This window comes from Phoca vitulina, unplaced genomic scaffold (assembly GCF_004348235.1).
Source record: "Phoca vitulina isolate PV1807 unplaced genomic scaffold, GSC_HSeal_1.0 scaffold39, whole genome shotgun sequence".
NCBI lineage: Eukaryota > Metazoa > Chordata > Mammalia > Carnivora > Phocidae > Phoca > Phoca vitulina.
Genome location: NW_022589742.1, coordinates 12,331,920 through 12,356,548, shown reverse-complemented (window position 1 = coordinate 12,356,548; position 24,629 = coordinate 12,331,920). Strand labels below are relative to the sequence as shown.

The window sequence follows — 24,629 nt, the reverse complement described above, 5'->3', positions numbered from 1 at the left end:
CAAGGAAAATTAGAAACTACTTTGAGATAAATGAAAATGAAGATACAACATACTGAAACTTATGGCATTCAGGGAAAGCAGTGCTTAGAGGGAAATTTATGGCCATAATCACCTACATTAAACAAGAAAAAAGATTTCAGATCAATAACCCAGTCTTCCACTTTAAGACCTGGGAAAAGGAAGAGCAAATTAAACTCAAAGCAACCCGAAGGAAGGAAATAATAAAGATTAGAGGTAAAATAAATGAAACAGAGAACAGGAAAACACCAGAGAAAATCAACAAAACCAAAAGTTGGTTCTTTGAAAAGATCAACAAAACTGAACAACATTTAGCTAGATTGAACAAGGAAAACATAGAGAAGACCCAAATTACTAAAATCAGGAATGAATAAAGGACATTATAACTGCCCTTACAGAAATAATTTTTTAGAGGATTATAAAGGGAATATTATGAACCACTGTAAATCAACAAATTAGATGACCTAGATGAAATGGATAAGTTCACAGAAATACACAAACTACCAAAACTGACTTAAGAAGAAGTAGAAAATCTGAATAGACAAAGCCCAGGTCTGGATGGCTTCATTGTCCCAAATGTTGAAATAAGAATTAACAGCAATCCTTCACAACTCTTTCAAAAACCAGAAGAGGAGGAAACATTTCCAACTTATTCTAAGAGACCTGCATTACTATGGTACCAAAGCTAGGCAAAGATATCATAAGAAAAAAAAACCACTACAGACCAATATCCCTTATGAGTGTAAAAGTTATTAACAAAATAGAAGCAAAACAAATCCAGCAACATGTATAAAGGACTATATACCATGACTAAGTGGAATTTATCCCAGGAATGCAAGGTTGGTTTACCATACAAAATGCAAGCAATATCAAATACTGTGTTAATAGAATAAAGAAAAAACCCACATGATTATTTCAATACATACAGAAAAAGCATTTGAGAAAATTCAACATCATTTCATGATAAAAACACTTAGTGATCTAGGAATAGAGGGGAACTTACTCAAACTGATAAAGGGCATCCACAACAAACCCAGAGCAAATATCATACTTGAAGGTGAATGCATGAAAGGCTTCCCTGTAAGATCAGAAAAAAGAAGGATGCCAGCTCTTGCATCTTCTATTCAGCATTGAGCCAGAAGTTACAGCCAGTGCAATCAGGCCAGAAAAGTGCAAGGCATCTAGATTGAAGAGGAAGAAGTGAAATTGTCTTTATTTATAGGCAACATAATCCAATGTCAATAAAATTATGAGTCAGTCATTAAAAAACTATTAGAACTAATAAATGAATTCAACAAGGAAGCAGAAATACAAAAATCAATTGTATTTCTTTTTTAAAAAAGGTTTTATTTATTTATTTGACAGGATTTATTTATTTATTTATTTATTTATTTATTTGACACAAGCGGGGGAGCGGCAGGCAGAGGGAGAAGCAGGCCCCCCACTGAGCAAGAAGCCCCACATGGGGCTCGATCCCAGAACCCCAGGGATCGTGACCTGAGTGGAAGGCAGACACTTAACCGACTGAGCCACCCAGGGGCCCATCAATTGTATTTCTACAAAGAACAATCTGAAAATTAAATTAGGAAAATAATTCCTTTTATAATAATATCAAAAAGAATAAAATACATGAAAATAAATTTAATAAGAGAATTACAAAACCTATATTCTGAATGCTAAAAAACATTGTTGGAAGAAATTAAAGAAGACCTAAATAAATGGAAACCCACCCTACTGGACTGGAAGACTTAATACTGTTAAGATGTCAACACCCCAAAATTGAACTACAATTTGCAGGAATTGACAAGCTGATCTTAAAATTCATGTGGAAATTCAAAGGACCCATAACAGTCAAAGCAGTCTAGAAGAAGGATAACAAAGTTGGAGGCCTCACACTTCCCCATTTATTTTTAAATTTTCTTTAAGATTTTATTTATTTAGAGAACAAAGTTGGAGGCCTCACACTTCCCCATTTATTTTTAATTTTTTTTAAGATTTTATTTATTTATTTGACAGGGAGTGAGAGAGCATAAGCAGCCTGATGTGGGGCTCGATCCCAAGACTCTGAGATCATGACCTGAGCTGAAGGCAGTTGCTTAACTGACTGAGCCACTCAGGTGCCCCACACTTCCCCATTTAAAAACTTACTACATACCTACAGTAATCAAGACACTGTGGAAATGGCATAAGTATATATAAATAGAATAGAATCGTGAGTCTAGAAATAAACTCTCACATTTGCAATCAATTGATTTTTGACAGGGTACAAAGACCATTCAATAGAGAAAAAATAGTCTTTTCAATAAATGGTGGTGGCATAACTGGGGAATGCAGAAAAATGAATTTGGACCCCTACCTCACACCATATGCAAAAATTAACTAAAATGGATCAAAGACGTAAGTATAAGAACCAAAACTATAGAACTCCTAGAATAAGACATAGATGTAAATCTTCCTGACCTTGGATTAGGCAATGGTTTCTTAGATATGACACAAAAAGTACAAATAACAAAAGAAAAATAGATAAATTGAACATTACGAAAATTAAAACCTTTTGTGCTTCAAAGGATACCCATCAAGAAAGTGAAAAGACAACTCATGAACGGGAGAATACATTTGCAAGTCATACATCTGATAAAGGCATTGTATCCAGAATATAAAAAAACACTTAAAACTAACAGTGAAAAGAGAAAGAACTCAATTAAAAATGGCAAAGCAACCAAACAGACAGTTCGCCAAAGAAATATAAAAATGGCCAATAAACACATGAAAAGATGCTCAACATCATTAGTTAACAGGGAACTGCAAATCCAAACCACAAGGTAGAAACCATATCATACCCACTAGGTCGGCTGTATTCAAAAAAGTCAGGTAATGAGAAATGTTGAAGAGGATGTGGACTAACTGGAACACTCGCTGCTGGGGATAACATAAAATAGTGTAGCCACTTTGAAAAAAAGTCTGGCAGTTCTCAAACTATTAAACACAGTCACCTTGGGACCCAGCAATTCCACTCCTAGTTACGTATCCAAGAGCGATGAAAACATGTCCACACAAAATCTTATTCATAGTAGCATTATTTACAATAGTCAAAAGGTGGGAACGACCCAAATTTCTATCAACTTTTGAATGGTTAAGTAAAATGTGATCTATTCGTACAATGGAATATTATTTGGCAATCAGAAGAAACGAACTACTGATAATGTGCTTCAACAGGAATGGATCTTGAAAGTGTTCTACTGAGTGAATGAAGCCAGTCACAAAGGACCATATATGATTCCATTTACATGAAATTTTAAGAATAGGCAAATCCATAGAGACAGAAAGTAGATTAGTGTGTATCTAGAATTAGGGGTGGTGAGGGGTGGGGAGTAATGGCGAAGGAATATGGGTTGCTTTTTAAAGTGCTGAATGTGTTCTGAAATTAATTGTGGTGATGGTTGCACAATTCTGTGAATATACTAAAACCCACGGAAGTCTACACTTAAAATGGTTGAAATGTATAGTTATGTGAATTATATTTTAATAAAGCTGTTACTAAATGAAAGGACCAGTTCATCAGCTCATATTTAAAATGAGATTCCAGGGGCACCTGCCTGGCTCAGTCAGAAGAACGTGAGACTCTTGATCTTGGGGTCATGAGTTGGAGCCCCATGTTGGGTGTAGAGATTACTAAAAAAATTAGTTAATTAAAATAAATAAAATGAGATTCCATAGAGACCTGTATTAATAAAAGCCACATTCTTTATGCAGAGAAAATTATCAATTTTTCATTGTCCACATTATACAAACCAAAGATAACCGCTGGTTCAAGTTGGTTAGGCCTGTTGATCATTTCTTACTAGACTTCACTATGAACAAATTTACACTTTTTAGCTAAGGTTGTGGATTTTTTAAAACCGATCTCTTCTTTATGGAACATCTCCAATCTTTGGCTTGCCAGCAAAGCTGACTGTGAGTTTTGTATGTCTTAGCCCAAGGAAAAGAAGAGTAAATCTTAGACCAAATCTGTTTTATGTCTTTACAAAAGTCCAGGATGATCAAATTAATTTAGTCCTATCACCCCACGCACTCCATTTGCATTCTTATCTCTACCTTCTTCGCGGGGAGAACCGAGAGTAATGAGACTCAAGGGTTGGCCAGTGGAGCACAGCATGGTTAGAACGACCAGTTTCAGGCCCTTAATGCTGACTGCTGGTCATTACCCTCTTGTTGACCTCAGCACTGGCTGAAACAGTGCCCGGGGGTCTCTGTGGGCTGCCGAATGAAAGGCTTACATGGCGCAGGCAAGAGGACCATGAGGTAGAAAGGGAGGTGCCGCAGCAGAGGCTAGTATTGATAGTTTCTTGGCTTTTGGAGCCAAAAAGGCATGGGTTGGACTCTTGGCTCAACCATTTATTAGTCGTGTGACCTTGAGACATTTACTTAATCTCTCTGAGCTTCATTTTCCCCACCTGTAAGATGGGAGTATAGTATTACCGGCTTTCCTAGGGTGTTGTAGAGATGAATGTGGTAATACTCACTAAGGCCAATGTCAGCATGGAGAGACCGGTGGTGAGTGTTGTTCTGTTTCTGACTGCTACGATTATCATTGTTGTTACTACTACTGCTAGAATAAGATTCACCCCCCATTCATTAGGAATCTCTGTAACATGCAATTCTCGAACATACCAAAGACCTACAAGAAGCCAGGCTCGCTCATAAGCACACAATTTAAAATTTAGAGTTGGTCTGCAGGGATAATGAATAATTCTAAATGTATTATTTTAGCTGGGGCACTGGGCCCAAGAACAGAGCATGGGGCCTTTACCCTGGCTGCCTGCTCAGTCTCCCAGAACCAAGATCATGCAGGTTTCCAAAGCTACCTTCAGGATAAGCTGTCCAAACCAACTGCTGCCCCAGCAAATGATAGCCTAGGATGTACTTAGGCCAGATGGTCACGGAGTGCAAGAATGTGCTGTGGATCAATAATTACAGCTCTCAAGTGGAGCAGAGGGGTGAATTACTTGAACACCATGTGCTCGTCAGTCCCTCCTTTTTGGGCCAGGCTCAGGCCCCCAGAGGAACTATGATTCATGAGAAAGATATGGGGAATGTATATGTCTATGCAGAGAGGGAAGAAAGGGGCACCTGGCTGACTCAGGCGGTAGAGCGCACGACTCTTGATCTTGGGGTCATGAGTTTGAGCCCCACGTTGGGTGGAGAGCTTACATTTAAAATAAAAAAAATTAAAGAGAGAGAGGGGGTAGATGGAAAAAAGAGAAAATTCTCCTGGTAGTTCAAAATAGTTCAACTCAACTGGGCTGAGCACTGCTCTTTCAGCCCTCCCTATGCCACCTCACCCCCAAAAGGCGGGAGAGGCTCTGAACTATCCTTGCTGAGGTTATTCTGATTCTAAGCATCAACTCCATGGAAAAAGTTAATGGTCATCTACAAATGTTTATCCACTACACGTGTTGGCCCATGAAACGAGGTGGTTACAGAAGTGGGCTTTGTTATCAGAAAGATCTGGGCTCCCATTCGAGCTCTATCCGTTGACCTTGGGCAAGTTACCTAACCCTCTGAGTCTCAGTTTGCTCTTCTATAAGAGCTGACATTAAGGCTGACCTTGCAGGGTTGTAAGAAGGATTTAATCAGATGATGAATTTGGAACTTATTTGTAAATCACAGTCTGCTAGTTGGTTGTTGTTGTTGTTGTTATATACAGAAAAGTGGATATAAGGGTTTAGGGAAAGAAAGAGAATCATGGAGGGCTGAGGTCATCAAGAGTGACCTTTGTAGAGGAGGTGGGTCTTGAAGTATCGGGAGGTGTTAGGGCAGGAGGACAAGAGAGCACTGCCAGCAGATGTAATGGTCTGAGCAAAAGTAAAGAGGTGGTCATGAGACTGGCATGTTCAGGCAAAAGATGCACATTTATAGCTCATTTATAGCTATAAAAAATTCCAGAGGACACTGTGGGATCATTAGCAAATCCATGGCCTCATGGTCTGAGTTCAGGGTTAATAGGCAGTATGGCCCCGGGGGGTCTGAAATCCCAGACAGCATAGTCCTCACTGCACCTTGACTCCAGTGCTGAGCTGCATGCTCAGGCTGCAGGGCATGGACATCTGTAACCTCCTGGCTAAGGCGCTTGACTCCTGGGAGTGCTTGCCACTGTGAGGCTGACATGGCCCAGATATCGAGAGAAGCCATAAAGCTAACAAGAAAATAAGAATACATCTATTAGCCACTGAAACAGCATGCTCCTTAAAGCAACTAGATTCCTGATTGGAACGCTCCAACAACGGATGAGGAAGCACTTTGGAAAGTACAAAGTTACTAAACGAAGCAAATCTATCCATTTACGCACACACACACGTACATAGCGTAATTGCTGAAACAAGAAGAGGTTTATCATTGGAAAAAAAAACAGCACAATTTAATGTGATGTATTCTCTTACAATTCAATACTCCTCTAACCTTGCCCTTTTAATTGACAAATGCTAGATGTGTTTTATGTTTGAAAATTCATTTGGAAACCATTGAGGTCATCATTTGGATAGGCTTGTTTTATTTCATATTCCTACTGATGTTTGCCCTTGTGAGCAGAACAGACACGGTGAAGGTAGGATGGATTTATACACATTGTGGTGGGCCTCTTCCAAGAATAATAAATCCTTTGGTTTCCAAAACATTTAAGATGAACTGATAAACTCTAGGTTGGGTGTCTGGTGACCTGGTTGGCTCTGTCCATATTCATCCAAATGACTCAGTGATGTGTTTTCAGCTTGTCTTGCCCTCATGTTGTCCCTCAGTGCCCTTGATTTTGTTAGCTCTTCAATATTTTACACCTCTCTGTGCAGTTTCTTTATCCGAAAAACAGATAATAATAATGGTACCCCCCCCCCCAGGGTTGTTGGGAGGATAAAATGTATTGCTTCATGTCAAATGCTTAAAACAGTGCCTGGCACATAGTAAAGCACTCAAAAAGTGAGCTATTATTATCATGCCAAACCCATCATGCTCTCTCTCTGCATGGCAGTAGCATCTGCCCATTTACCCAAGGTGGAAACACTGACCTTGTCCTTGACTACTCTTGCCCCCTCATCCCGCCACCTCTGAACAATCGGGCTCTGTTGATTCTTCTTCTTAAAGATTTCTTTTTCATGAAGATTTCCAAAATGAAATTCTGACCAAGTAATAATTCTCCCGTAACTTGCACTCTCGCATACTCCCAACTTATACACACACACACACACACACAGCAGCCAACCAGAGTGCCGCCTTCCATCTCTTGGTGGTGTTCCCTGCAGTGTTATGCTGAGAAGGATTATGAGGTCACATCTGGGCCCAGTGTGGTGGGGTGCTGTGATTGATTATCAAGGTCTGCCACAGGAGGGGTGGTGGTTGGGGAGGCTGATGAGCCGTATGTTGTGAATTTCTAGACCCTGCTACAGGATCAAGGCCAAGCTCCTTAACAGGGCATAGAAGGCTCTCATGATCTGACCCCTCACGATTCTTCCAGCCTTACCTCTTGCCTCTTCCTGCTCTAGCCACACCAAACTGCATATTGTTCCCAGAACCATGTTCGTTCTCACCTCCATGTCTTATCTCATACTATCCTCCCAACATGCAATGCTCTCCCCTTTTTGCCTGACTCCTACACACTGTTAAGACTCAGCTCAGTTTCTCACCACCCCAGTCTGGGTTTGAAGCTTTTCCTTGGTGTTTCCACAACTCCCTGTGCACATTGCAATCAGTGCTTTAAGCACATCACATTATAATTATCTAGTTATGTGTCTGTCCTCCCCGCCTCCGCTCACTGCTCCCAACCAGCCTAGGAGCTTACGTGGGCAGGTACTGTGCTTGTTCATTTTTGCTTGGCCAGAGCCATGCAACCAAAACTTACTAAGCACCAATTCTGAGCTAGGCACTGGCCTGCCTGGCTTCACACCGATCAATGCTAGAGTGGGTAGTAACACGGCACTCTGTCTAGGGCAAGGCTTCACGGAGGAGGAAGCGACATCTGAGCTGAGTTTTAAAGGTAGAGAAAGGAAAACCATTATGGGCTAATGGACCGGCATGTGCAGAGTATTAATAGCCAGCATTTACTGGAACCCACTAAGGTGCAGGCCCTGGGCTGAGTGCATTATGGGTATCACAAAGACGGGAATTTATAAAGGCCCAGGCAGGCCTTAAAGAGCAGGACTGCAAGTTCAGGAGCAGTGAGAATTTCCAGGTTGTTGGAACACAGGATGGGGCAGGGGTTAGTGGGAGCCAAGGTTGGAGAAATAAGCTGGGGCCAGATTCAGAAAGGCTGGGCTGATGGATTTGGCTTCATTACCCCTCATTCATGCCCGGCATCCAGGGACAGCCAGGAGAATGCCCGTTGGACTGCAAGCTGGCTGGTAGTCAGAGGGAAGGCCACAAGCTTTCTTTGAAGGAAGGCAGACTAGTTTTCATTCCTTAAGCCAAACCTCGTTCTAAATCCCTTTGAGGTGCTAAAAGTACTGGTTTCGGCTAACGTATGACTTGTGTATTCAGGTTCAGGGTGTCCTAGAACTGAAATGCATGTGATTGCCACGGATGCCATCCAAATCATTACCGCTGACCCAAACACATCCATCTTCCCTGCTCTATCATTCCATACGAAGTGGTGTATGGGGAGAAGGAAAGCTAGAACAGAAAAAAAAAACAAAACAAAACCCTAAATGGAGAGAGAGATTCATAGTTCCACGCTCCAAAAAGCCTGAGTCAGAAAGATATTAGTGCAGAAAGGTGCGATCTCTGGATGTTGACTAGAAATGAGGAAGATGTTACGAGCCCACAGACACCAAGTCCCCGAGTTCCTTGTCACAACGCACTTAGTCTTCCAGGGCTGTGTGTCACAGACAGGTTCAGAAACCCACAGAGGCTGAGAACGGACGCTCCTACACGCCCCTGCACACTGGTATAGAAAACCTCCGACTCCCCTATCCGACCACATTTGGGGGGAGTCTCATTCCTCAGACCCCTAGCAATCGGTGCTGTATGGGAGTATGAGTAATATGTTGCCTCCAGGCACAAACAAGAAAGAAATGTTGAAAAGGAGAGTGGGGGTGTGTTCCAAATTTAGCTTTCCTTCCAACCTCTGCCCATATGGTCGGTGGTTAAAAAAGTGATTACCAAGCCAACGAAATGTAACCCGATATTAGGAGTTCCGCTCTAACTCCACGCAACCAGGGGTGATGCCAGCACACGGTAATCATTGGTCATAATGCCGTCTGATATGGGGAGACTGGCCCCTAAAAGTGGTCCTCGCCTCAGTGCCCCACAAGCTGGCCTACAAGACTCCCATCTTGTGGGATGGGACTGATGAGATTTCCAATGGTTAAGCAGAGATTTCACTGAGAGCCCATCGACCTCAACAGGGAATAAGGGGTTTTGAGGAAAAAAAAAAAAGTTTATGGCTCTGGTTAACAGTTTCCAAGTTAGGAATTTTTCCAAGTCTTAGATTCCAAAGGAATCTTAGATTTCAGAGTAACTGAAAATGAGGGGCTCTTGCATTTTCTAGCATAACTTAGGAAGAGAGAAACTTTCCCTCACTCGTGGTGGAAAAAGCTATTGATTTAAGCCTAGAATCTTTAAGGAGGAAGGAAGGAAAACAAATCTTCCAAAGTACCCCTTCACCCCATGGTACACTGGTAACTGTTTAACAAATGGTTCTCAAAAAAAAAAAAAAAGGCAGGCATGTCAGTTCTTTTTTTTTTTTTTTAATTTTATTTATTTGTCAGAGGGTGAGAGAGAGCAAGCACAAGCAGGTGGAGCGGCAGGCAGAGGGAGAAGCAGGCTCCCCACTGAGCAGGGAGCCCGATGTGGGACTCGATCCCAGGACCCTGGGATCACTACATGAGCCGAAGGCAGACGCTCAATCAACTGAACCACCCAGGTGTCCCTAGCTCATTTTAATTGTTGATGGAATAAAGGAGGTGGGACACACAATTTCCAAATAATAAAAAATATACGATACTCTTTATTATAAATTCCGTATAGCCAATGGATTCTCACAGAATCCTTTCACTGATTTTTGCCCAGCTCTTACGTCGGTAACCAAACCAGGGTCGTGATTGACAAGCAAGTGTAGTTCCTGCAAGAACAGTGGCTGATACATTGGTTTACGTTAAGGAACAAAGAGGAAATAACAAAGATATATGTCGGAATCTCATTCCTTCATCAACAATGGCAGTTGACTTCTCTGCTAAGTCTGGTAACAGTTTTCGAATACTGAGGAACGGACCCTCAACATTTTATGCTCCTCGAAATGTAATGGCCACAGAGCCCACACGATTTAAAGTTTAATCCACACTGCTAACCTTTTCCCATCACTCTCTTAAGTCTAGAGTCTAGACAATCAACAAAATGATACATCAAGCCCTGATTTGTAGGTTTTGCTGCTTTCAGTGGTGTAAATATTTCCATCGCAGTCAATATCAAGCTAGCGATGGGATGATAGGGCTTACGGAGGTCTAGCAGCACACACTGCCCTCACCCCCATTTCAACTGCTGCTTTGGAGTCTCTTCCGCCATGGGCTCCAACAGGAAGGGGGAGACAAGGCAGAGACACCAACAGCAGGCTACTCCTCCCTACTCAGAGTGGGGTCTGCTGCTCTGCTATTTTTTGCCAGTCTGTGAGAAGACAAGCACAGAAATTGGAAGTAAGCACTTGGCAATTTTTATAGCAATTTGACAGAGAGATTTTTTAGGTCTGTTGAGTCTCCTAGTTAAAAACTGTGGCTTATTTTTTGTAGGCCTTTTTGTGATTTCCTTTTTGTAGCAATTCATTTTTATTATATTTTATAAAACTATGGGTCCATGACAGATTCAGGAGGAACAAACCCCCCACCTCCCAGTCCTTCCCGCAGATAACTTGAGATGCCCTGGTCTATTCTGTGAGGCCAGGGTCAGAAGGGAGAGGGTGGTGCGGGAGACTGGTGTGGACCAGACAACCTTGATATTGACCATTCTGCCATTTGGGCTAACCTCATAGCTGGAGGAGGGGCTGTGGCCCAGTTTGTTTTTTATAACATAGGGGCAGGGAGGCCACAAGCCTGCAAATGATTGGGGAGAGATGAGAACTGGAGTTCTAGAGGCTATGAGTGACAGAGAGGATATTGAAAGGAACTACTCCCTGGAAAAATCTGTCATTCCTCAGGATCCATTTGCTTAGGAAAAAGGTTACAGAAACTCATAATTGGTGACATGTGCTCAAATACAACCAGAGAGAATAACTTCTCCCTTTCTCTTTCCTCCCCAACCCCGGCCAGAAAAATTGCCTCATTGGTTTGTTCCACTATCTTGGTTCTCTTTCGCTCTCTTTGCATGATTGAATCATCATAAAACCATAGCATCTCCGAGCTATTCAGGACCATGGAAGTCAAGAGCCCATGATGTAGGTATCTGCTCACTTTCTGACATCCCACCCCAGCCTCACCCAGCCAATCTTTCTGTTAGATGGTTGTTTAATCTCTAGTCAAATATCTCCAGAGTCAGGAAGCTGATGGTTCCCTAGAGCAATCCATGCCACTGAGAAACAGCTCGACGGGTTACAAAGTTCACCCTTTTCTCAATCAAAATAGATCTCCTGGTAAATTCCACGTATTGGCTCCAGATCTACCTTCATCCTCCACATGCAAGACCTCAAAATATTAGAAGACAACATTCACATTCCCTAATTCTTTTCTTGTATAGACTGAACATCACTACTTCTTCTATCTTTCCACTAAACCTGCTTGCAGATTCTTCACCATCCTGCTCACTCTCCTCAAGAGGTACACTAGACTACAGACATATGACGACTCACCCAGCATGTCCTGCCCGCCTCACAGGAGCTCCTACTCCCATATTGACCAGAACAGGGATCACCAATCTCTCTGTTCACAACTTCAGCTGCTAGAAGCCAAAGGCTACTTTGAGGAAGCTAATTAAAGAAGCAGTGAGGTTAAAACCTGCCAAATATGAGGCAAAAGGAAGCAGATTCTGAGACGTAAACACAGCATATGGATAAATGAAATATTTATTGAACACCTATTAAGTGGCAATTACAAGGCAAGGCGGGGGGCGGGCAGAGGTTGGTGACCGGGAGCTGATAAGTGTATATATACGATGAAAAAGACTTGCTTGCTACCCTCTGAGGAGCTCATCATTAGTCAAGGACACTACTTTGCTCTGAACCCCAACCTGAAGTTGCTAATGAGATTGCTCTCTGCTCTGGCATAGACTCTTCTCTGGCACCAGAATTTACAGAATAGCCTCTACCGATTTTCATTTATTCAGTAATTATATTACTGCTCAAGTTCATCAACGGGCTACAAATTATGAGATTCTGTATGCACTGGTCTCCCATTCTCACCTTAAAGTCTTATTTACCTTCACCCATACCCATTAGGATTGTTAAAAAAAAAAAAAAGATCAAAAGGCAGTTTTTAAAATTCAGTAAGTATATTTAGAAATGTTAAGAACTGTAAGTGCCGTGGATCATTTTACTGGATCATTAAGCATCTCTTAGCCAGGTGTGTACGTAGGCAGGCACTATAACAAGTTTTCCTTTCAAAACAACTAACCAAACAGGAAAAAAAAACACAAAAAACAAAAAACAACTAACCAAACAAAAACTTGCCAGTAACTTCATTCCTACCAAAGCAAATTGGACCCCTCCTTGCACCTGCCACAGGCAAATAATTGGGGGGGAAGATAATTGGCTACACCTTGCCATATTAACCAAAGTTAAAGGACAGCATGATGCGAATCGGAAAGAGAGCCTTGAGGACGCGTGTGTGTGCACGTGCGTGTGCGGACATACGTGCCTGTGTGTGGCATTTCAGGGGTTTCGTGGAAGGTCGGCCACCGCAAAGCCTCTGGTGGCTCCTAGTCCCTCCTCCCGTCAGAGCAGGACCTCAGCCTGGCCTCAGATCTGATGTCCATGTGCGGCCCCCGGGACTGGTGGCCCCTGACCCCTAACTTGCTGTCTTGCTCTGCAGGCTCATGATTCCTCGCTACACCAGGCTCTTCTGATTGGGTTCATGCAAGAGACCATCGTTCAGGGCCACTGCACAGGTTTAATTAGACATCACGTCTTTCTCTCTTTCTGAGATGGTATTTCTTCTTGCAGGGGAGCACTGCCCAGTTGATAGCATACACCCCTGCTTTCCCAGATCCCCTGTGGACGTTCTCCTCCAGGGATGGCTTCAGCTCAGCTAGAGGCTTTGGGCTTGCCCCCCTCCTGCTGGTTCCTCCTCCAGTGTTCTACCAGCTGTGCTGAATCTCTCGTTCCCGTTCCCTTCTATCATACTAGATGACCACAATTTAGTCGATGCGGTTGCTAAATTGGCCAACATGGCTTCATCCAGAGAAAATCAGTTGCACCATTTAGGCAAATTCATATATTCAAGTTTCCTTTTAATTTGAAACTGATCGTAAAGTGTAATACAATGGCCACAAATTGTTCACACCCCCCTAATGCTCCCCCAATTCTTAGAGTTCCATGTAAGGCCCACCGGCAAGTCTAACTATCATAGCATTACCCTTGATAAAAGCCTCCTAGCCTAATGGCTCAGGCAGGAAAGTCTCCCAGGGCAGTAGGCCTAGAAAAGTGAACCCCTGAACATCTCCTCGCGAATAATAAGAAACACACTCCTTCAAGCATCTCATGTTATGGTAACTTTATGGAAAGTTTTTACCTTCCCTTACTCTCATCTGTCACCAGCTTACCTGCACTAATTCCTTAGGTGACACTAAAGCATGGAGAAGGATCTTTTCTGGGTACACGTACTGAACAGGCAGGCAATATCACTCACTGTTAAAGCTCACATCAAAATCCGTCTCTGGGAGCCATGGAAACTGCCCAAAGCTCTGGAGAGAGATGAGATTGGCTGTCTCGTCCATCTATGAGCAAAAACCCCCTGGTCTGTATCTGCGTGAAGTGCTATTATAGTAAGCTTTGCTTCCTTCGGCTTCCCTACGGCGTTTGTTCTCGAAAAGATCACGGCATGAAAGCAGATTGCTTAGAGCTAAGAGCGAGATAGAATGGAAAAAAAAAAATCACAGGCCCTTTCTTGACCTTCCCCAACTCATCCACCCTTGCCCTCACTGTCCCACTAACACCAAAGAAAACAAAACATAACTAGCTGTGATTCTTTCAAGATGTAGGTGACTACCACTGTTGTGACTGTGGTTATTTGCACAACTCAGCAGACATATTTGTCATTGTTGAAATACCTTCTCACTGAGCTAGAAACAAGTTAATGAGTAACTGAAAACGCCATCTTGGGGATGGAGAAGGAGGAGCATATTATAATGAAAATTGCTGGCCAGAACATTGGGGACTTAATTTTTCTAATTTTAGCTACAGGCTTTTGGCAACTAAAACTTATAACCCAATGGTACTACACAATATTAACAATATTACCCCAAATGAGAAACTGCTTTACAGTTTATAAAGTACTTTTATGTCCTTTGTCACCTGTGTTTCATTCAACAACTTTTGAAGTGGGCAAGTTAGGAAATATTTTTTTAAAGATGTATTTATTTATTTGAGAGAGAGCATGAGACAGCACAGAGTGGTGGGTGAGGGCCAGAGGGAGAGGGAGAAAGAGAATCTTAAGCAGACTCCCTGCCGAGTGCAGAGCCCAATGCAGGACTCGATCCCAGGACCCCAAGATCATGACCTGAGCTGAAACCAAGAGTCGGATGTTCAACCGACTGAGCCACCCGGGTGCCCCTGCAGGTCAGGAAATATTTCAACATTATTCTTATAGAGGAAGAAACCGAGTCTCAGGGGAGCTGAGTGACTTTGTCCAAGGTCACAAGACTGGCAAGGGGCAGAAGCTGAACAGAGACTGTTTGACTCTGTAGATGAAATGCCCTTCCCTCCCTGAATGTCCCAAGTGTCAGCAGCCTGAAGGAAGAAGGGTATGGTGTTCATCCATCAGATGGGATCCACCTCATAGTGAGTGACATGAGGTCCCCTTACACTGGGGTCACATGTTTGAGGGACTGATATCCCAAGAAAGAAGGTGGGAGGGAGTCACTACAAGATGCTCCTGAGAATTCTGAGAGCGGGTTACTTAGTGAGAAGCAAAGTGTGCAGAGGAAGTAATACTATCAAACTACAGAATACGTTTTGGGAAAAGTGCCATAATTTATTCCTGGACTTATGACCAATAAGGTGGTATAAATAGATATATTACTGTATCCACATGTATTTTGATCTCTGAACAGGACTCAACAACTTTCCCATAAAAAAGCCCCCAAGACATTTCATTCCTCTACAAACTTTCTACTTATTCTTTGGCAGGCTACGTGATTTGGTCGAAAATGTTATAATCTTGCAGATGTCACCCCTGAGAAAAGGCCCATGATACAGTTCCTCCATTGGTTTTATCCTTCTCACCAAACCAAGCCATTAATGAATTTATTCATACAAGGTGACTGCCAGCCTGTGCTCTGAAGGTCTGACTTGACAACTCAGAAGAGGTAAGCTATCGAAGTGTCCTTCACCTCCTCTTACGTGCGCAGGCTTGCTACAAGTCAAAATATAAGGTTGCACTTGATGCACTAAAAAAATGAATGAAAATCACTGGCCTAAAAGACATATTTCCTATTTCCTAAATGCTGGTCCTGTTTTGTGTTGTTTTAGTTGTTCTTTTGCCTCCAGATTGTAAAGTAACAGCAAGGAGGAAATCTTGAGTGTAGAGACTCATGGGGCTCACAGCTGTGAGTCTTAATGGCTTCGCTCCAGCACCGCTGGGAGGAGGTGACTGGTGGGGCGGAGCGGACAGCTGCTTCCCCTCGCAACGCCTGGACGCGACAGCGCTGAACGGCAAAAGGGACCTGCCTGGGCCTGGACTTCACCTTCACCCTGACCCCGAGCCCGGGAACAAGTGGCAGGTTTTCTCTTTTCAGCCCCCACACTGACATGGCAAAACTGAAAGTTTCTTGAGGGCGAACACTTCCACAAGAAACATCTGTTTAAATGGGTAAGAAACATCCATTTGGTTTTAGCATTGGTTCAAGTTGTGAGCCCAAGACGTGTCTCGTGAAGCCTCCTCCTCAGCTCACCACCAACCGGCTAGAGCTACCTTAGTCCTGCGTTGCAACTGGGCACGTGTTTATCTTCTCCGGCCTGTTTCCACTTCTCTCCTCCCAAGAACGAAGCTTCCACGGCATCCGTGATCACTTCCCACTGTCTTTGACCCAGCTTGAGTCAAGATTATCTTCTTTTTCTGACTTGCAGTGATAAAGACATTAGGCTCATCAGAATGTTCTGGCTGTACCCATGGAACAGTGCAAGCTGGAGCAAGAACAAGCCCAGGGAGGAAGGGGGTGAGGGAGTGGTAATAGATCCCCGAAATGGGTGTTTCTTGCTGGGTGGCTTTGTAAGAGTGTTTCAGTTGTTTCCAAGAGCAGGTGTGTGTGTGTGTGTGTGTGTGTGTGTTTGCGTACGCGTGAGCTCGCGTGCATGCACCTACATGAGTACATGCACATGTGCGTGTGGTTTTCTGTGTGGGTGAGAGTGGGGACTTGGCGGAGAGGGGGCAGATGCTTAAGTTGCTTAGTCATCATGTCTTGGCTAGGGACACCTGGCCAGAGCTTGCAAAGCTTCTCAGGAATCAGCCCCAGCCAAAGTGCTGGGAGTAGCCAGCTTCCCAAGCAGCTTACAATAAGGGCTTTGACAAGACCAGCAACTGGGAACAAGGCTGATGGCAGCCCGGCAACAAGACAGTTTACTGCACCAGCTCCACAGCGGCTGGTCTGTCTTTGGAAGGGAGTCTGAACATGGTGTTCAGTCCAAAAGCATTTCCTAACTCATGGGCTCAATTCTATCTTCGCAGAAAATACGTGTTGAGCTAGGGATGCTGAGAAAGCCAGAGAGCTTCCAGAGATTTGGGGATTCATAGTAACAGTCTCCTGGTTGTTATAAATATCTGTAGAGCTCAACAGGTTGCAAAGCACTTTCACGCTCAACATCACCTTTGATTTCCACAACTCACTGAGGTTGGTGAGGATGCACATCCCTACTTTACAGCTGGACAAACTGAGGCTCAGAGCACTACATAACCTGCTCCAGGTCCCACTGGGAGGAAACGTGCTGCAACTGGAACCCAAGTGTCCTAATCTACCATGTGGGTGACTGGGCCTCAGGCCTCTTTTCTACCTCCTGGAACACTTAGCTCCCCGTGGGCCAGCTTAGTGGCTTCTTAGATGCTTCAGGTATGAAACCTAAATGCTGCAAGTGCTCAATCAGAAGGTGATAAGGGCTGCCGACAAACCACCAGGGGCTCTCGTTAACAATGACCTGTGATTGGGTGGGTCTCAAGGTGGGCCCCGAGCGCCTGCGCTTCTAACAGACTCCCAGATGATAAGATGTTGCTGGGCCACCGAGCCCACCTGGAGTAGCAAGGGGTATTGGGGACATTGCTGAATGTTGGTTACTTGGTTTTAATCGCCTTTTATGGGTCTTAAGTGAACAAACTAATAAAACAAGCTAATTCTAAGCTACATCTGCAGGCTCTCTGAGCTCCCAGAGGTCAGTAGAGGCAGCAATGGACCTGTCGTTTTAAGAGTAGATAGCATTTTTTGAGTGCTTACTAGGTGCCAGGAACCGAGCCAAATGCTTTGCATGGATGATTTGATGATGATGATGATGATGATGATGATGATGATGATATTGAATTGCCACAATCTTACGTACCCAAGAAAAATGAAGAAAGCAGGGGACCTACGAGGTCAGAAGAAAACTCTAAAGAAGATGTCTCCGAGACTCCAATAAGCACCCTGCCAGGGACTCAAGCCAAATCGAGGAACATGATCATGGATTGGCCGTCCCAGCATGGTCCACGAGCATGGGGCATTCTCTTTGTTTCGCGAATGGAGAAACGGACTTTCAAGAAGAGGAAGGGGGCTTGCCTTAGGACACATGGGAGTTGGGAGCAAAGTCAGGAAGAGAGGTGTCCTGCATTTCATCCAGTGCAGCAAAACAAGGGAAGAAGTGAGCCAGGACAGTGAGCCAGGGGGACCGCTTGCTAGTTACGGTGTAAAAGAGTAAAAGGTCTGTTCTGGGACGAGAGGGAGATAAAAGAGGGTCTTAACCCTCCTCTGATCCTTGTTATTATTATTATTTTTTTTATTCCCAAGTTGTGTTTTGGAGGAAAACTTTGGAAGTTCTGAGTGAGATGGCAGTAAACGCACACAGTGTTCCAAGTCTGGTTGACTAAGTGGATGTTGATGAATCACCAGGACCAGATGGCATCTGCCCAGATTTGGGGTAAAATTGTGTAAGAGCTGACCAAAGTGTAGAGCTTGTTGTTCCAAATAGCTATTGTGCCATGAGCCTGGCAGATTGCCAGTAAGTCTCCTCTCCCTGAGAAGCATTTCAAAGGGGACCTAGGGAGCGCCAGGCTGGTAGGATCGCTGAACATGTTATGCAAGTGGAACCTATTGGGAGTAAAGCATCATTTTTCCTTAAATTAAATTAACCACCATTTGTGTAGTGTTTTACAGTTTACAAAGCACTTAGGGTTAATCATGCCTAACTAATTGACTAGAATTATTTGAGAGGATAAATGTGCAATGTGGACAAAGGGAAACCAGCGGATGTAATCTATTTAAATTTTGAAAAGGCCCTTCACAAGGTCCCCTACCAAACACTGTTTTAAAAAGTTAAGTCGCCATGGAATTGTGGAGTAGCGTTTTGAAATGGATAGGGAGGTGGCGTATAGGCAGGAAAGTGAGAGGAGGGGTAGGCAGGGACATTTTTGGAGAAGGATGAAAAGTGGTGTGTCCCAAGGACCGATGCTGGAGCCAGTTAATATTTTGGCGAATCATCTGGGCAGCCTTTAGATGACTGAAAGCTGTTCTGGGTGGCAAAATGCAAAGCAGATTTCAGTCTTTTTACAATTGTCTAGATGAGCAGAGAAAGAAGAGATCAGAGTAGAGTTATTCAAAGAGAGGCCTCTGAAATCTCACTACCTGGCTCTGAATCCTGACTCTGCCCTTAGTGACCACGCAACCTTAAGGAAATTACTCTACCTCTTCCATCATCAGTTTTCTCATCTGTAAAGTGGGAAAAATAACCACTCGTCGTTCATAGTGGAAACAATACAAGACAATGCGGGCAAAGTTCCGGCGCAGCGCTTGGAGCCTGGTTAATGTCCAGAGAACATTGGCTTCTATTATTTTTACTTATTATAAGATGCCAGCCTCTGAGTGATCATGTTATGCCCTAGGAATGGAACTTGGGAGCCACTGCAGACTACTTCTTGAAAGCAATGGCAGAGTTTGTTTCAGCAATTCAGAGAGGATGGGGGATGCGTGTGGACTGAGATGGTTGTGAAAAACTTCATTCCAGGAAACCAACAATTATGGAGCACCTAGTATGTGCTAGGTACCAGGCTAGATGCTTTACAAACTTTCCCTCTTGATGTAATCCTCCAATAGTCCTATGAAGTTAGGGTATTGATCCCCATTTGACGGACGAGGGAGTGAAGACTTAGGAGGAAGGGAGCCAGAATGCAAATACACGTTTGCTCTACTCCCAAAACTAGTTTTTTGTCACTGTATCATACTTAAAATGCAAATTTTAAATTTTAATTCTAGTATAGTTAACATACAGTGGAGGGATGGGTGTAATTTAAGAAGGGACAAAAGAGGGGTATCTATACGGAAATAAATGCGGGCAATGGTGTGAAGACAGAAACAAGAGCAGTATGTTTATGCTTCCTTCCGAAGTTACCCCATTATTGGTGTTCACTACACTCCCAAGATTGCGTTGCTTTTTATAACTGAGAAGAACCAAGGAATGTCCAACGGGAAACAGAGCCACCTGATTTGGTCAGTTCATTTTAGACAATAAAAAACAAAAACAAAAACAAAAACAGGAAGTTACCCTTTTCATCCACCCAGGTCCAGGGATGGGGGAAAAAAAAAATGGCTACCTGAAAACTTTGTTTTTTCTAGAGTGTAGTATTTTCTTGCAGAGCTGATGGCACCGTAGGGTGTGGGGACTTTCGGAAAGTGAGAGAGAGCAGAGGCAACTGGAGTTGAATCTGCGAGCATGGCTATTTTGGCTCGGACGCTGGCCGGCTTTTGCCCACGCACCTGTAAGGAAGCGGAGCTGGTTCCTCACTTTCATCGCGCCATCCCCTGAGCCCCCGATGCACTCGTCTTCATCGTCGCCACAGTCGCCACTTTCAAGCCCTTCCTCGTCAAGGTTTTTATCCAGAACTCTACCTTTGGGCACAGACATGGTTCTCAGGAGCTGAAAGAAATGACCAGAAATGTAGCAGCAATTTAGATTTCTCAGGGAGGTCTAAACAGCGTCTTGCGAACAGGAGGCATTAAAAAATGTTGAATGAGTTACACAGAAGCTTTTAAAAAGCCATTTTCAAATGTAGGTAAGGTAAACTGCTTATATTCTTTTTCTTTTTGAGATTTATGTATTTATTTGAGAGGGAAAGAGAGAGAGAGAGGGAGAGCAAGAGCACGGGGGAGGGGCAGAGGGAGACGGAGAGGGAGAAAGAGTCCCAAGTGGACTCTCTGCTGAGCCTGGAGCCCGAGGTGGGCCTCGGTCCCATGACCCTGAGATCACCACGACCTGAGCTGAAACCAACCAACTGAGCCTACCAGGCGTCCCAACTGCTTATATTCTTTGGAGTTTTATACTTCTGGAATGTTCCATAGCATTTGATATGATTCTCTACTCCTCCATGCTACTTCCACCACCCAGTAGCCAGTGTATACTGCATCAGACCTTCCATACCATGGTATTTAAGTCCCCGAAAGCCTCCATGGTAGGAGACCTCACTGATGAGAAACTTAAGATGTGACAGACTAAACATATTTATAGGCTGAGAGGACACCAAGATCAGGAAAGATCCCTATGGAAGCCTCCTACAATGATATTTCCATTAAATTCAAACAACAAATGCTTCACACCAGATGAAGAGCCTAGCAATGGCATTTTACACACATTTTAAATACATACTTACAATTAACTGCCAATGTGCCATGCCTTGATCACTAGAAAAATTAAAAATCTCTCCCTCCTTCACAATTTCCATAAGGTGGTTTGAAATTCACATTGCTTTGTTGTAGATAATATGCCTACTAAGAGGCATGTCTGTTTTGCTCTTCAGTGTCTGGCTTTTCAGTTATGTGGTCAACGCCTTTTTTTTTTTTCTTTAAGATTTTATTTATTTATTTGACAGAGAGAGACAACGAGAGAGGGAACACAAGCAGGGGGAGCTGGAGAGGGAGAAGCAGGCTTCCTGCTAAAGCAGGGAGTCCAATGTGGGGCTCGATCCCAGGACCCTGAGATCATGACCTGAGCTGAACGCAGATGCTTAACGACTGAGCCACCCAGGCGCCCGAACACCCAACTCCCCCACATCTCTCCACTGACCCAGGAGCCCATCTCACAGTATGAATGGTCTCTGAGAGCAGTTCTTAGACCCCATGTACTTTTCCTTGCCATCTCTCACCACGGCTGTATTCCAGTGTCCTCTATTCCTGCCCCACCACCCATTTGCAGCCCTAAAAGTTGGACCCACCTCGTACTTCTAAATAATGGCCAACAAAAGATGCTGGATCTACCAAAAGCTAGATTTTTGTGATTGTACAAGAGGTATCCAGAAAAAAAAAATGCATATATGGACACATCTTGGTTTTGTGGTTTCTATTATCCGTGTTCATTGTCACTGCAAAGTATACTTTCATGTTCTCCACTTGTGATTTAGCTCCTACCCCAAGATCTACACGGAACAGGCTATATACCATAGAGAAATGTGACTGTGGGTTTGTTTCTTTTTTCAAGCAAACAAAGAAAAGTCCAGCAACCTCTAATGGTGTTGGAGAAGCCAAGCTACCTACCATCTCCCACTCTAGCACCATCTCCACCCTACTGCCTCTAACGCATCCCCTCTCTGACCCTCCCCACCCCAACTCATCCTACACATCTAAATGTATATAATATAGGGGCGCCTGGGTGGCTCAGTCGGTGAAGCATCTGCCTTCAGCTCAGGTCATGATCTCAGGGTCCCGGGATCGAGCCCCGTGTCGGGATCCTTGCTCATCAGGGAGCCTGCTTCTCCCTCTCCCTCTCCCCCCCCCCCACATGCCTGTGGTTTCTCTCTCTCTCTCTGTCTCAAATAAATAAATAATATCTTTAAAAAAATAAATGTATTGGGACGCCTGGGTGTCTCAGTTGGTGAAGAGTCTGCCTTCGGCTCAGGTCATGATCCCAGGGCCCTGAGATCGAATCCCGCATTGGGCTCCTTGCTCAGCGGGCAGCCTGCTTTTCCCTCTGCTTGCCGCTCCCCCTGCTTGTACTCTCTTTCTGACAAATAAATAAATACAATTTTTAAAAAAATAAATGTATACTATAGATGCATAGGCTAGGATAAGCTAACCTAGTGATTCTCAACCTTTTTGGTCCCAGGACCAAAATTTGTATTCTTGTTCAGAATCCCAGAGAACTTCTGTTTATACAAGTTGTATCTATTGACATTTACCATCTTAGAAATGATAACTGAGAAATGTAAAAAAGATTTAATAACTAGTTTAAACTTAACAGTAATAAACCCATGATGTGTTAACATAAATAACATTTTCTAATGAAAAAGAAATATATTTTTCCCTGACATAAAATAGTTAGAAGGAAGGGTGGCATTGTTTTACATTTTTGCAAATCTCTTTAAAGTCCAGCTTAATATGGTAGCTGGATTATTTTATCTGCTTCTCCATCCAATCTGTTGTTACATGTTGTTTTGATTGAAATATTTGTACAAATTCCAGTGTCTCACAGATATGTAGTGGGAAAAGAGGAAAGTATTTTAGTAGCCTTTCCAGATAACTGTGGATATTTTTCAGTGATACTTCATAAAAACCTCAAGTGGGAAAAGTTAGTTGCAATGTGGAATATGAAACCACATGAATCAACTTTTCATGTTCTGTTACATTAAAATCCATTGGTGTGTTCTGAACTTTGAATGGACCTTTTACCCATTTTGTGTCATCATACTTGGGTCATCCAAAAATACTGTTTCACTGAGCTATGCGGGTCTTCCGAATGTTAATACCTTTCATTATATGATACATAAAAAAAAAAAATCACATTCATTAATTACATCACCTCCAATCTAACTAGAAAAAGTCTAAGTGTTGGGAAGCTCTCAAGGTCATGGTGGCAGATACATGTTTTCCAAAATTTTGCTTTTCTCTTGAAAGTTTAAATTTTATCATTAGTAACAAATACTATCAGCTTTTCCTTTAACTGATGGGCTCTCTTTGTTCTTTTCAGAGAAAATGTCTCGCAAATACTCAAGTCTGGATAACCATAGTTTGTCAGTCATTATTTCAAATAAAAATAGCATTGCTTGAAAATGAGGCCAGTTTAGTTCATAGCTTAAATAATCTTACAAGTGCTTTTCCTTGAGACACACAGCTATACGGTTTGCAGCAGAAATACCTTAAGTGTACACAGAATATTGTTTTTAAGATTTCTTTCTTTCTTTCTTTTAGAGAGAGAGGAGAGAGCCCGAGTGGGAGGGGCAGAGGGAGAGGGAGAGAGAATCTCAAGAAGACTCCCCACCCAGCATGGAGCCCGATGCGGGGCTCGATCCCAGGACCCTGAGATCACGACCTGAGCTGACACCAAGAATCAGACACTGACCTGACTGCATCACCCAGGCGCCCCATATACACAGAATATTTTTTTAAAGGACACTCAGGAGTTATAGTTTAATGAACTAATCATTTTTACTGCTTCGGCCATAACTCTTTTTTTTTTTTTTTTTTTTTTAAGTATGCCCAACGTGGGGCTCAAACTCATGACCTCAAGATCAAGAGTTGCATGCTCCACTGCCTAAGCCAGCCAGGTGCCCCAGCCATGATAATGTTTTTTTTTAATGGCCAGCCATGATATTCTTAAGTGAAACTGCCTTTTATTTTCTGGCAACCGGGTGCTGGTGACGAATACGGTGACTACCGGTACAGTTTGGCGTCACTGCTTTGACTGTCAGCAGCACAGCGTAAATCATTGGTGCAAACATCAACTCAGTGAAAAAGGCAAAATAACACCTTGGTACTGTTGTGCAAGTGACTCTGACCTCGTGGCTCCCTAGGCTTCATGGATTACCCGGGTCCACAAACCATTGTTTGAACACCGCTCATCTAGACTACAGTACCACTTTAGTTTGACCAACTGCCATTTACCATTATTTTATGTGAGAAAATTGCTTTTGACATAAGCATTTCTAGGTTAATTTTCAAAAATACATCCTTCATGTATGTTGTGAGATTACCTGAGTAAGAACTGTTCACTTAAGGGGAACTGGTGGTTAGATGTAGAGTAGAGAACTTGCTATTTCTCAAGCACATCTCATAACTGCGCCTGTCACTAGTCCCGTCGGCAAACATCAACTGAGCACCTAATATGGGCTGTTCTCATTGCTCTGTGTTGAAAGCACTCCATCCTTTCAAGCCAAGTTCAAATGCCACTTCCTTAATAAAGCCTTCCCGGCTACCACAGATGGTCGTTACGGTCCTCCCTTTCTTTCTTCCACCACTGCTTCCTTTGTCTGTACCTCCTAAGGAACACT

General features: G+C 43.2%; 1 protein-coding gene across 1 annotated transcript in view; it reads right to left on the bottom strand.

Moving 5' to 3' along the window:
* The window catches only part of GPC3 (glypican 3), a 400,170-nt gene that overhangs the window by 28,454 nt on the left and 347,087 nt on the right, over window positions 1-24,629 (bottom strand). Inside the window, exon 7 of the mRNA XM_032428379.1 lies at window positions 20,131-20,290. Within this exon, the coding sequence (XP_032284270.1) occupies window positions 20,131-20,290 (160 nt within the window). The remainder of the gene's footprint in view (window positions 1-20,130; window positions 20,291-24,629) is intronic.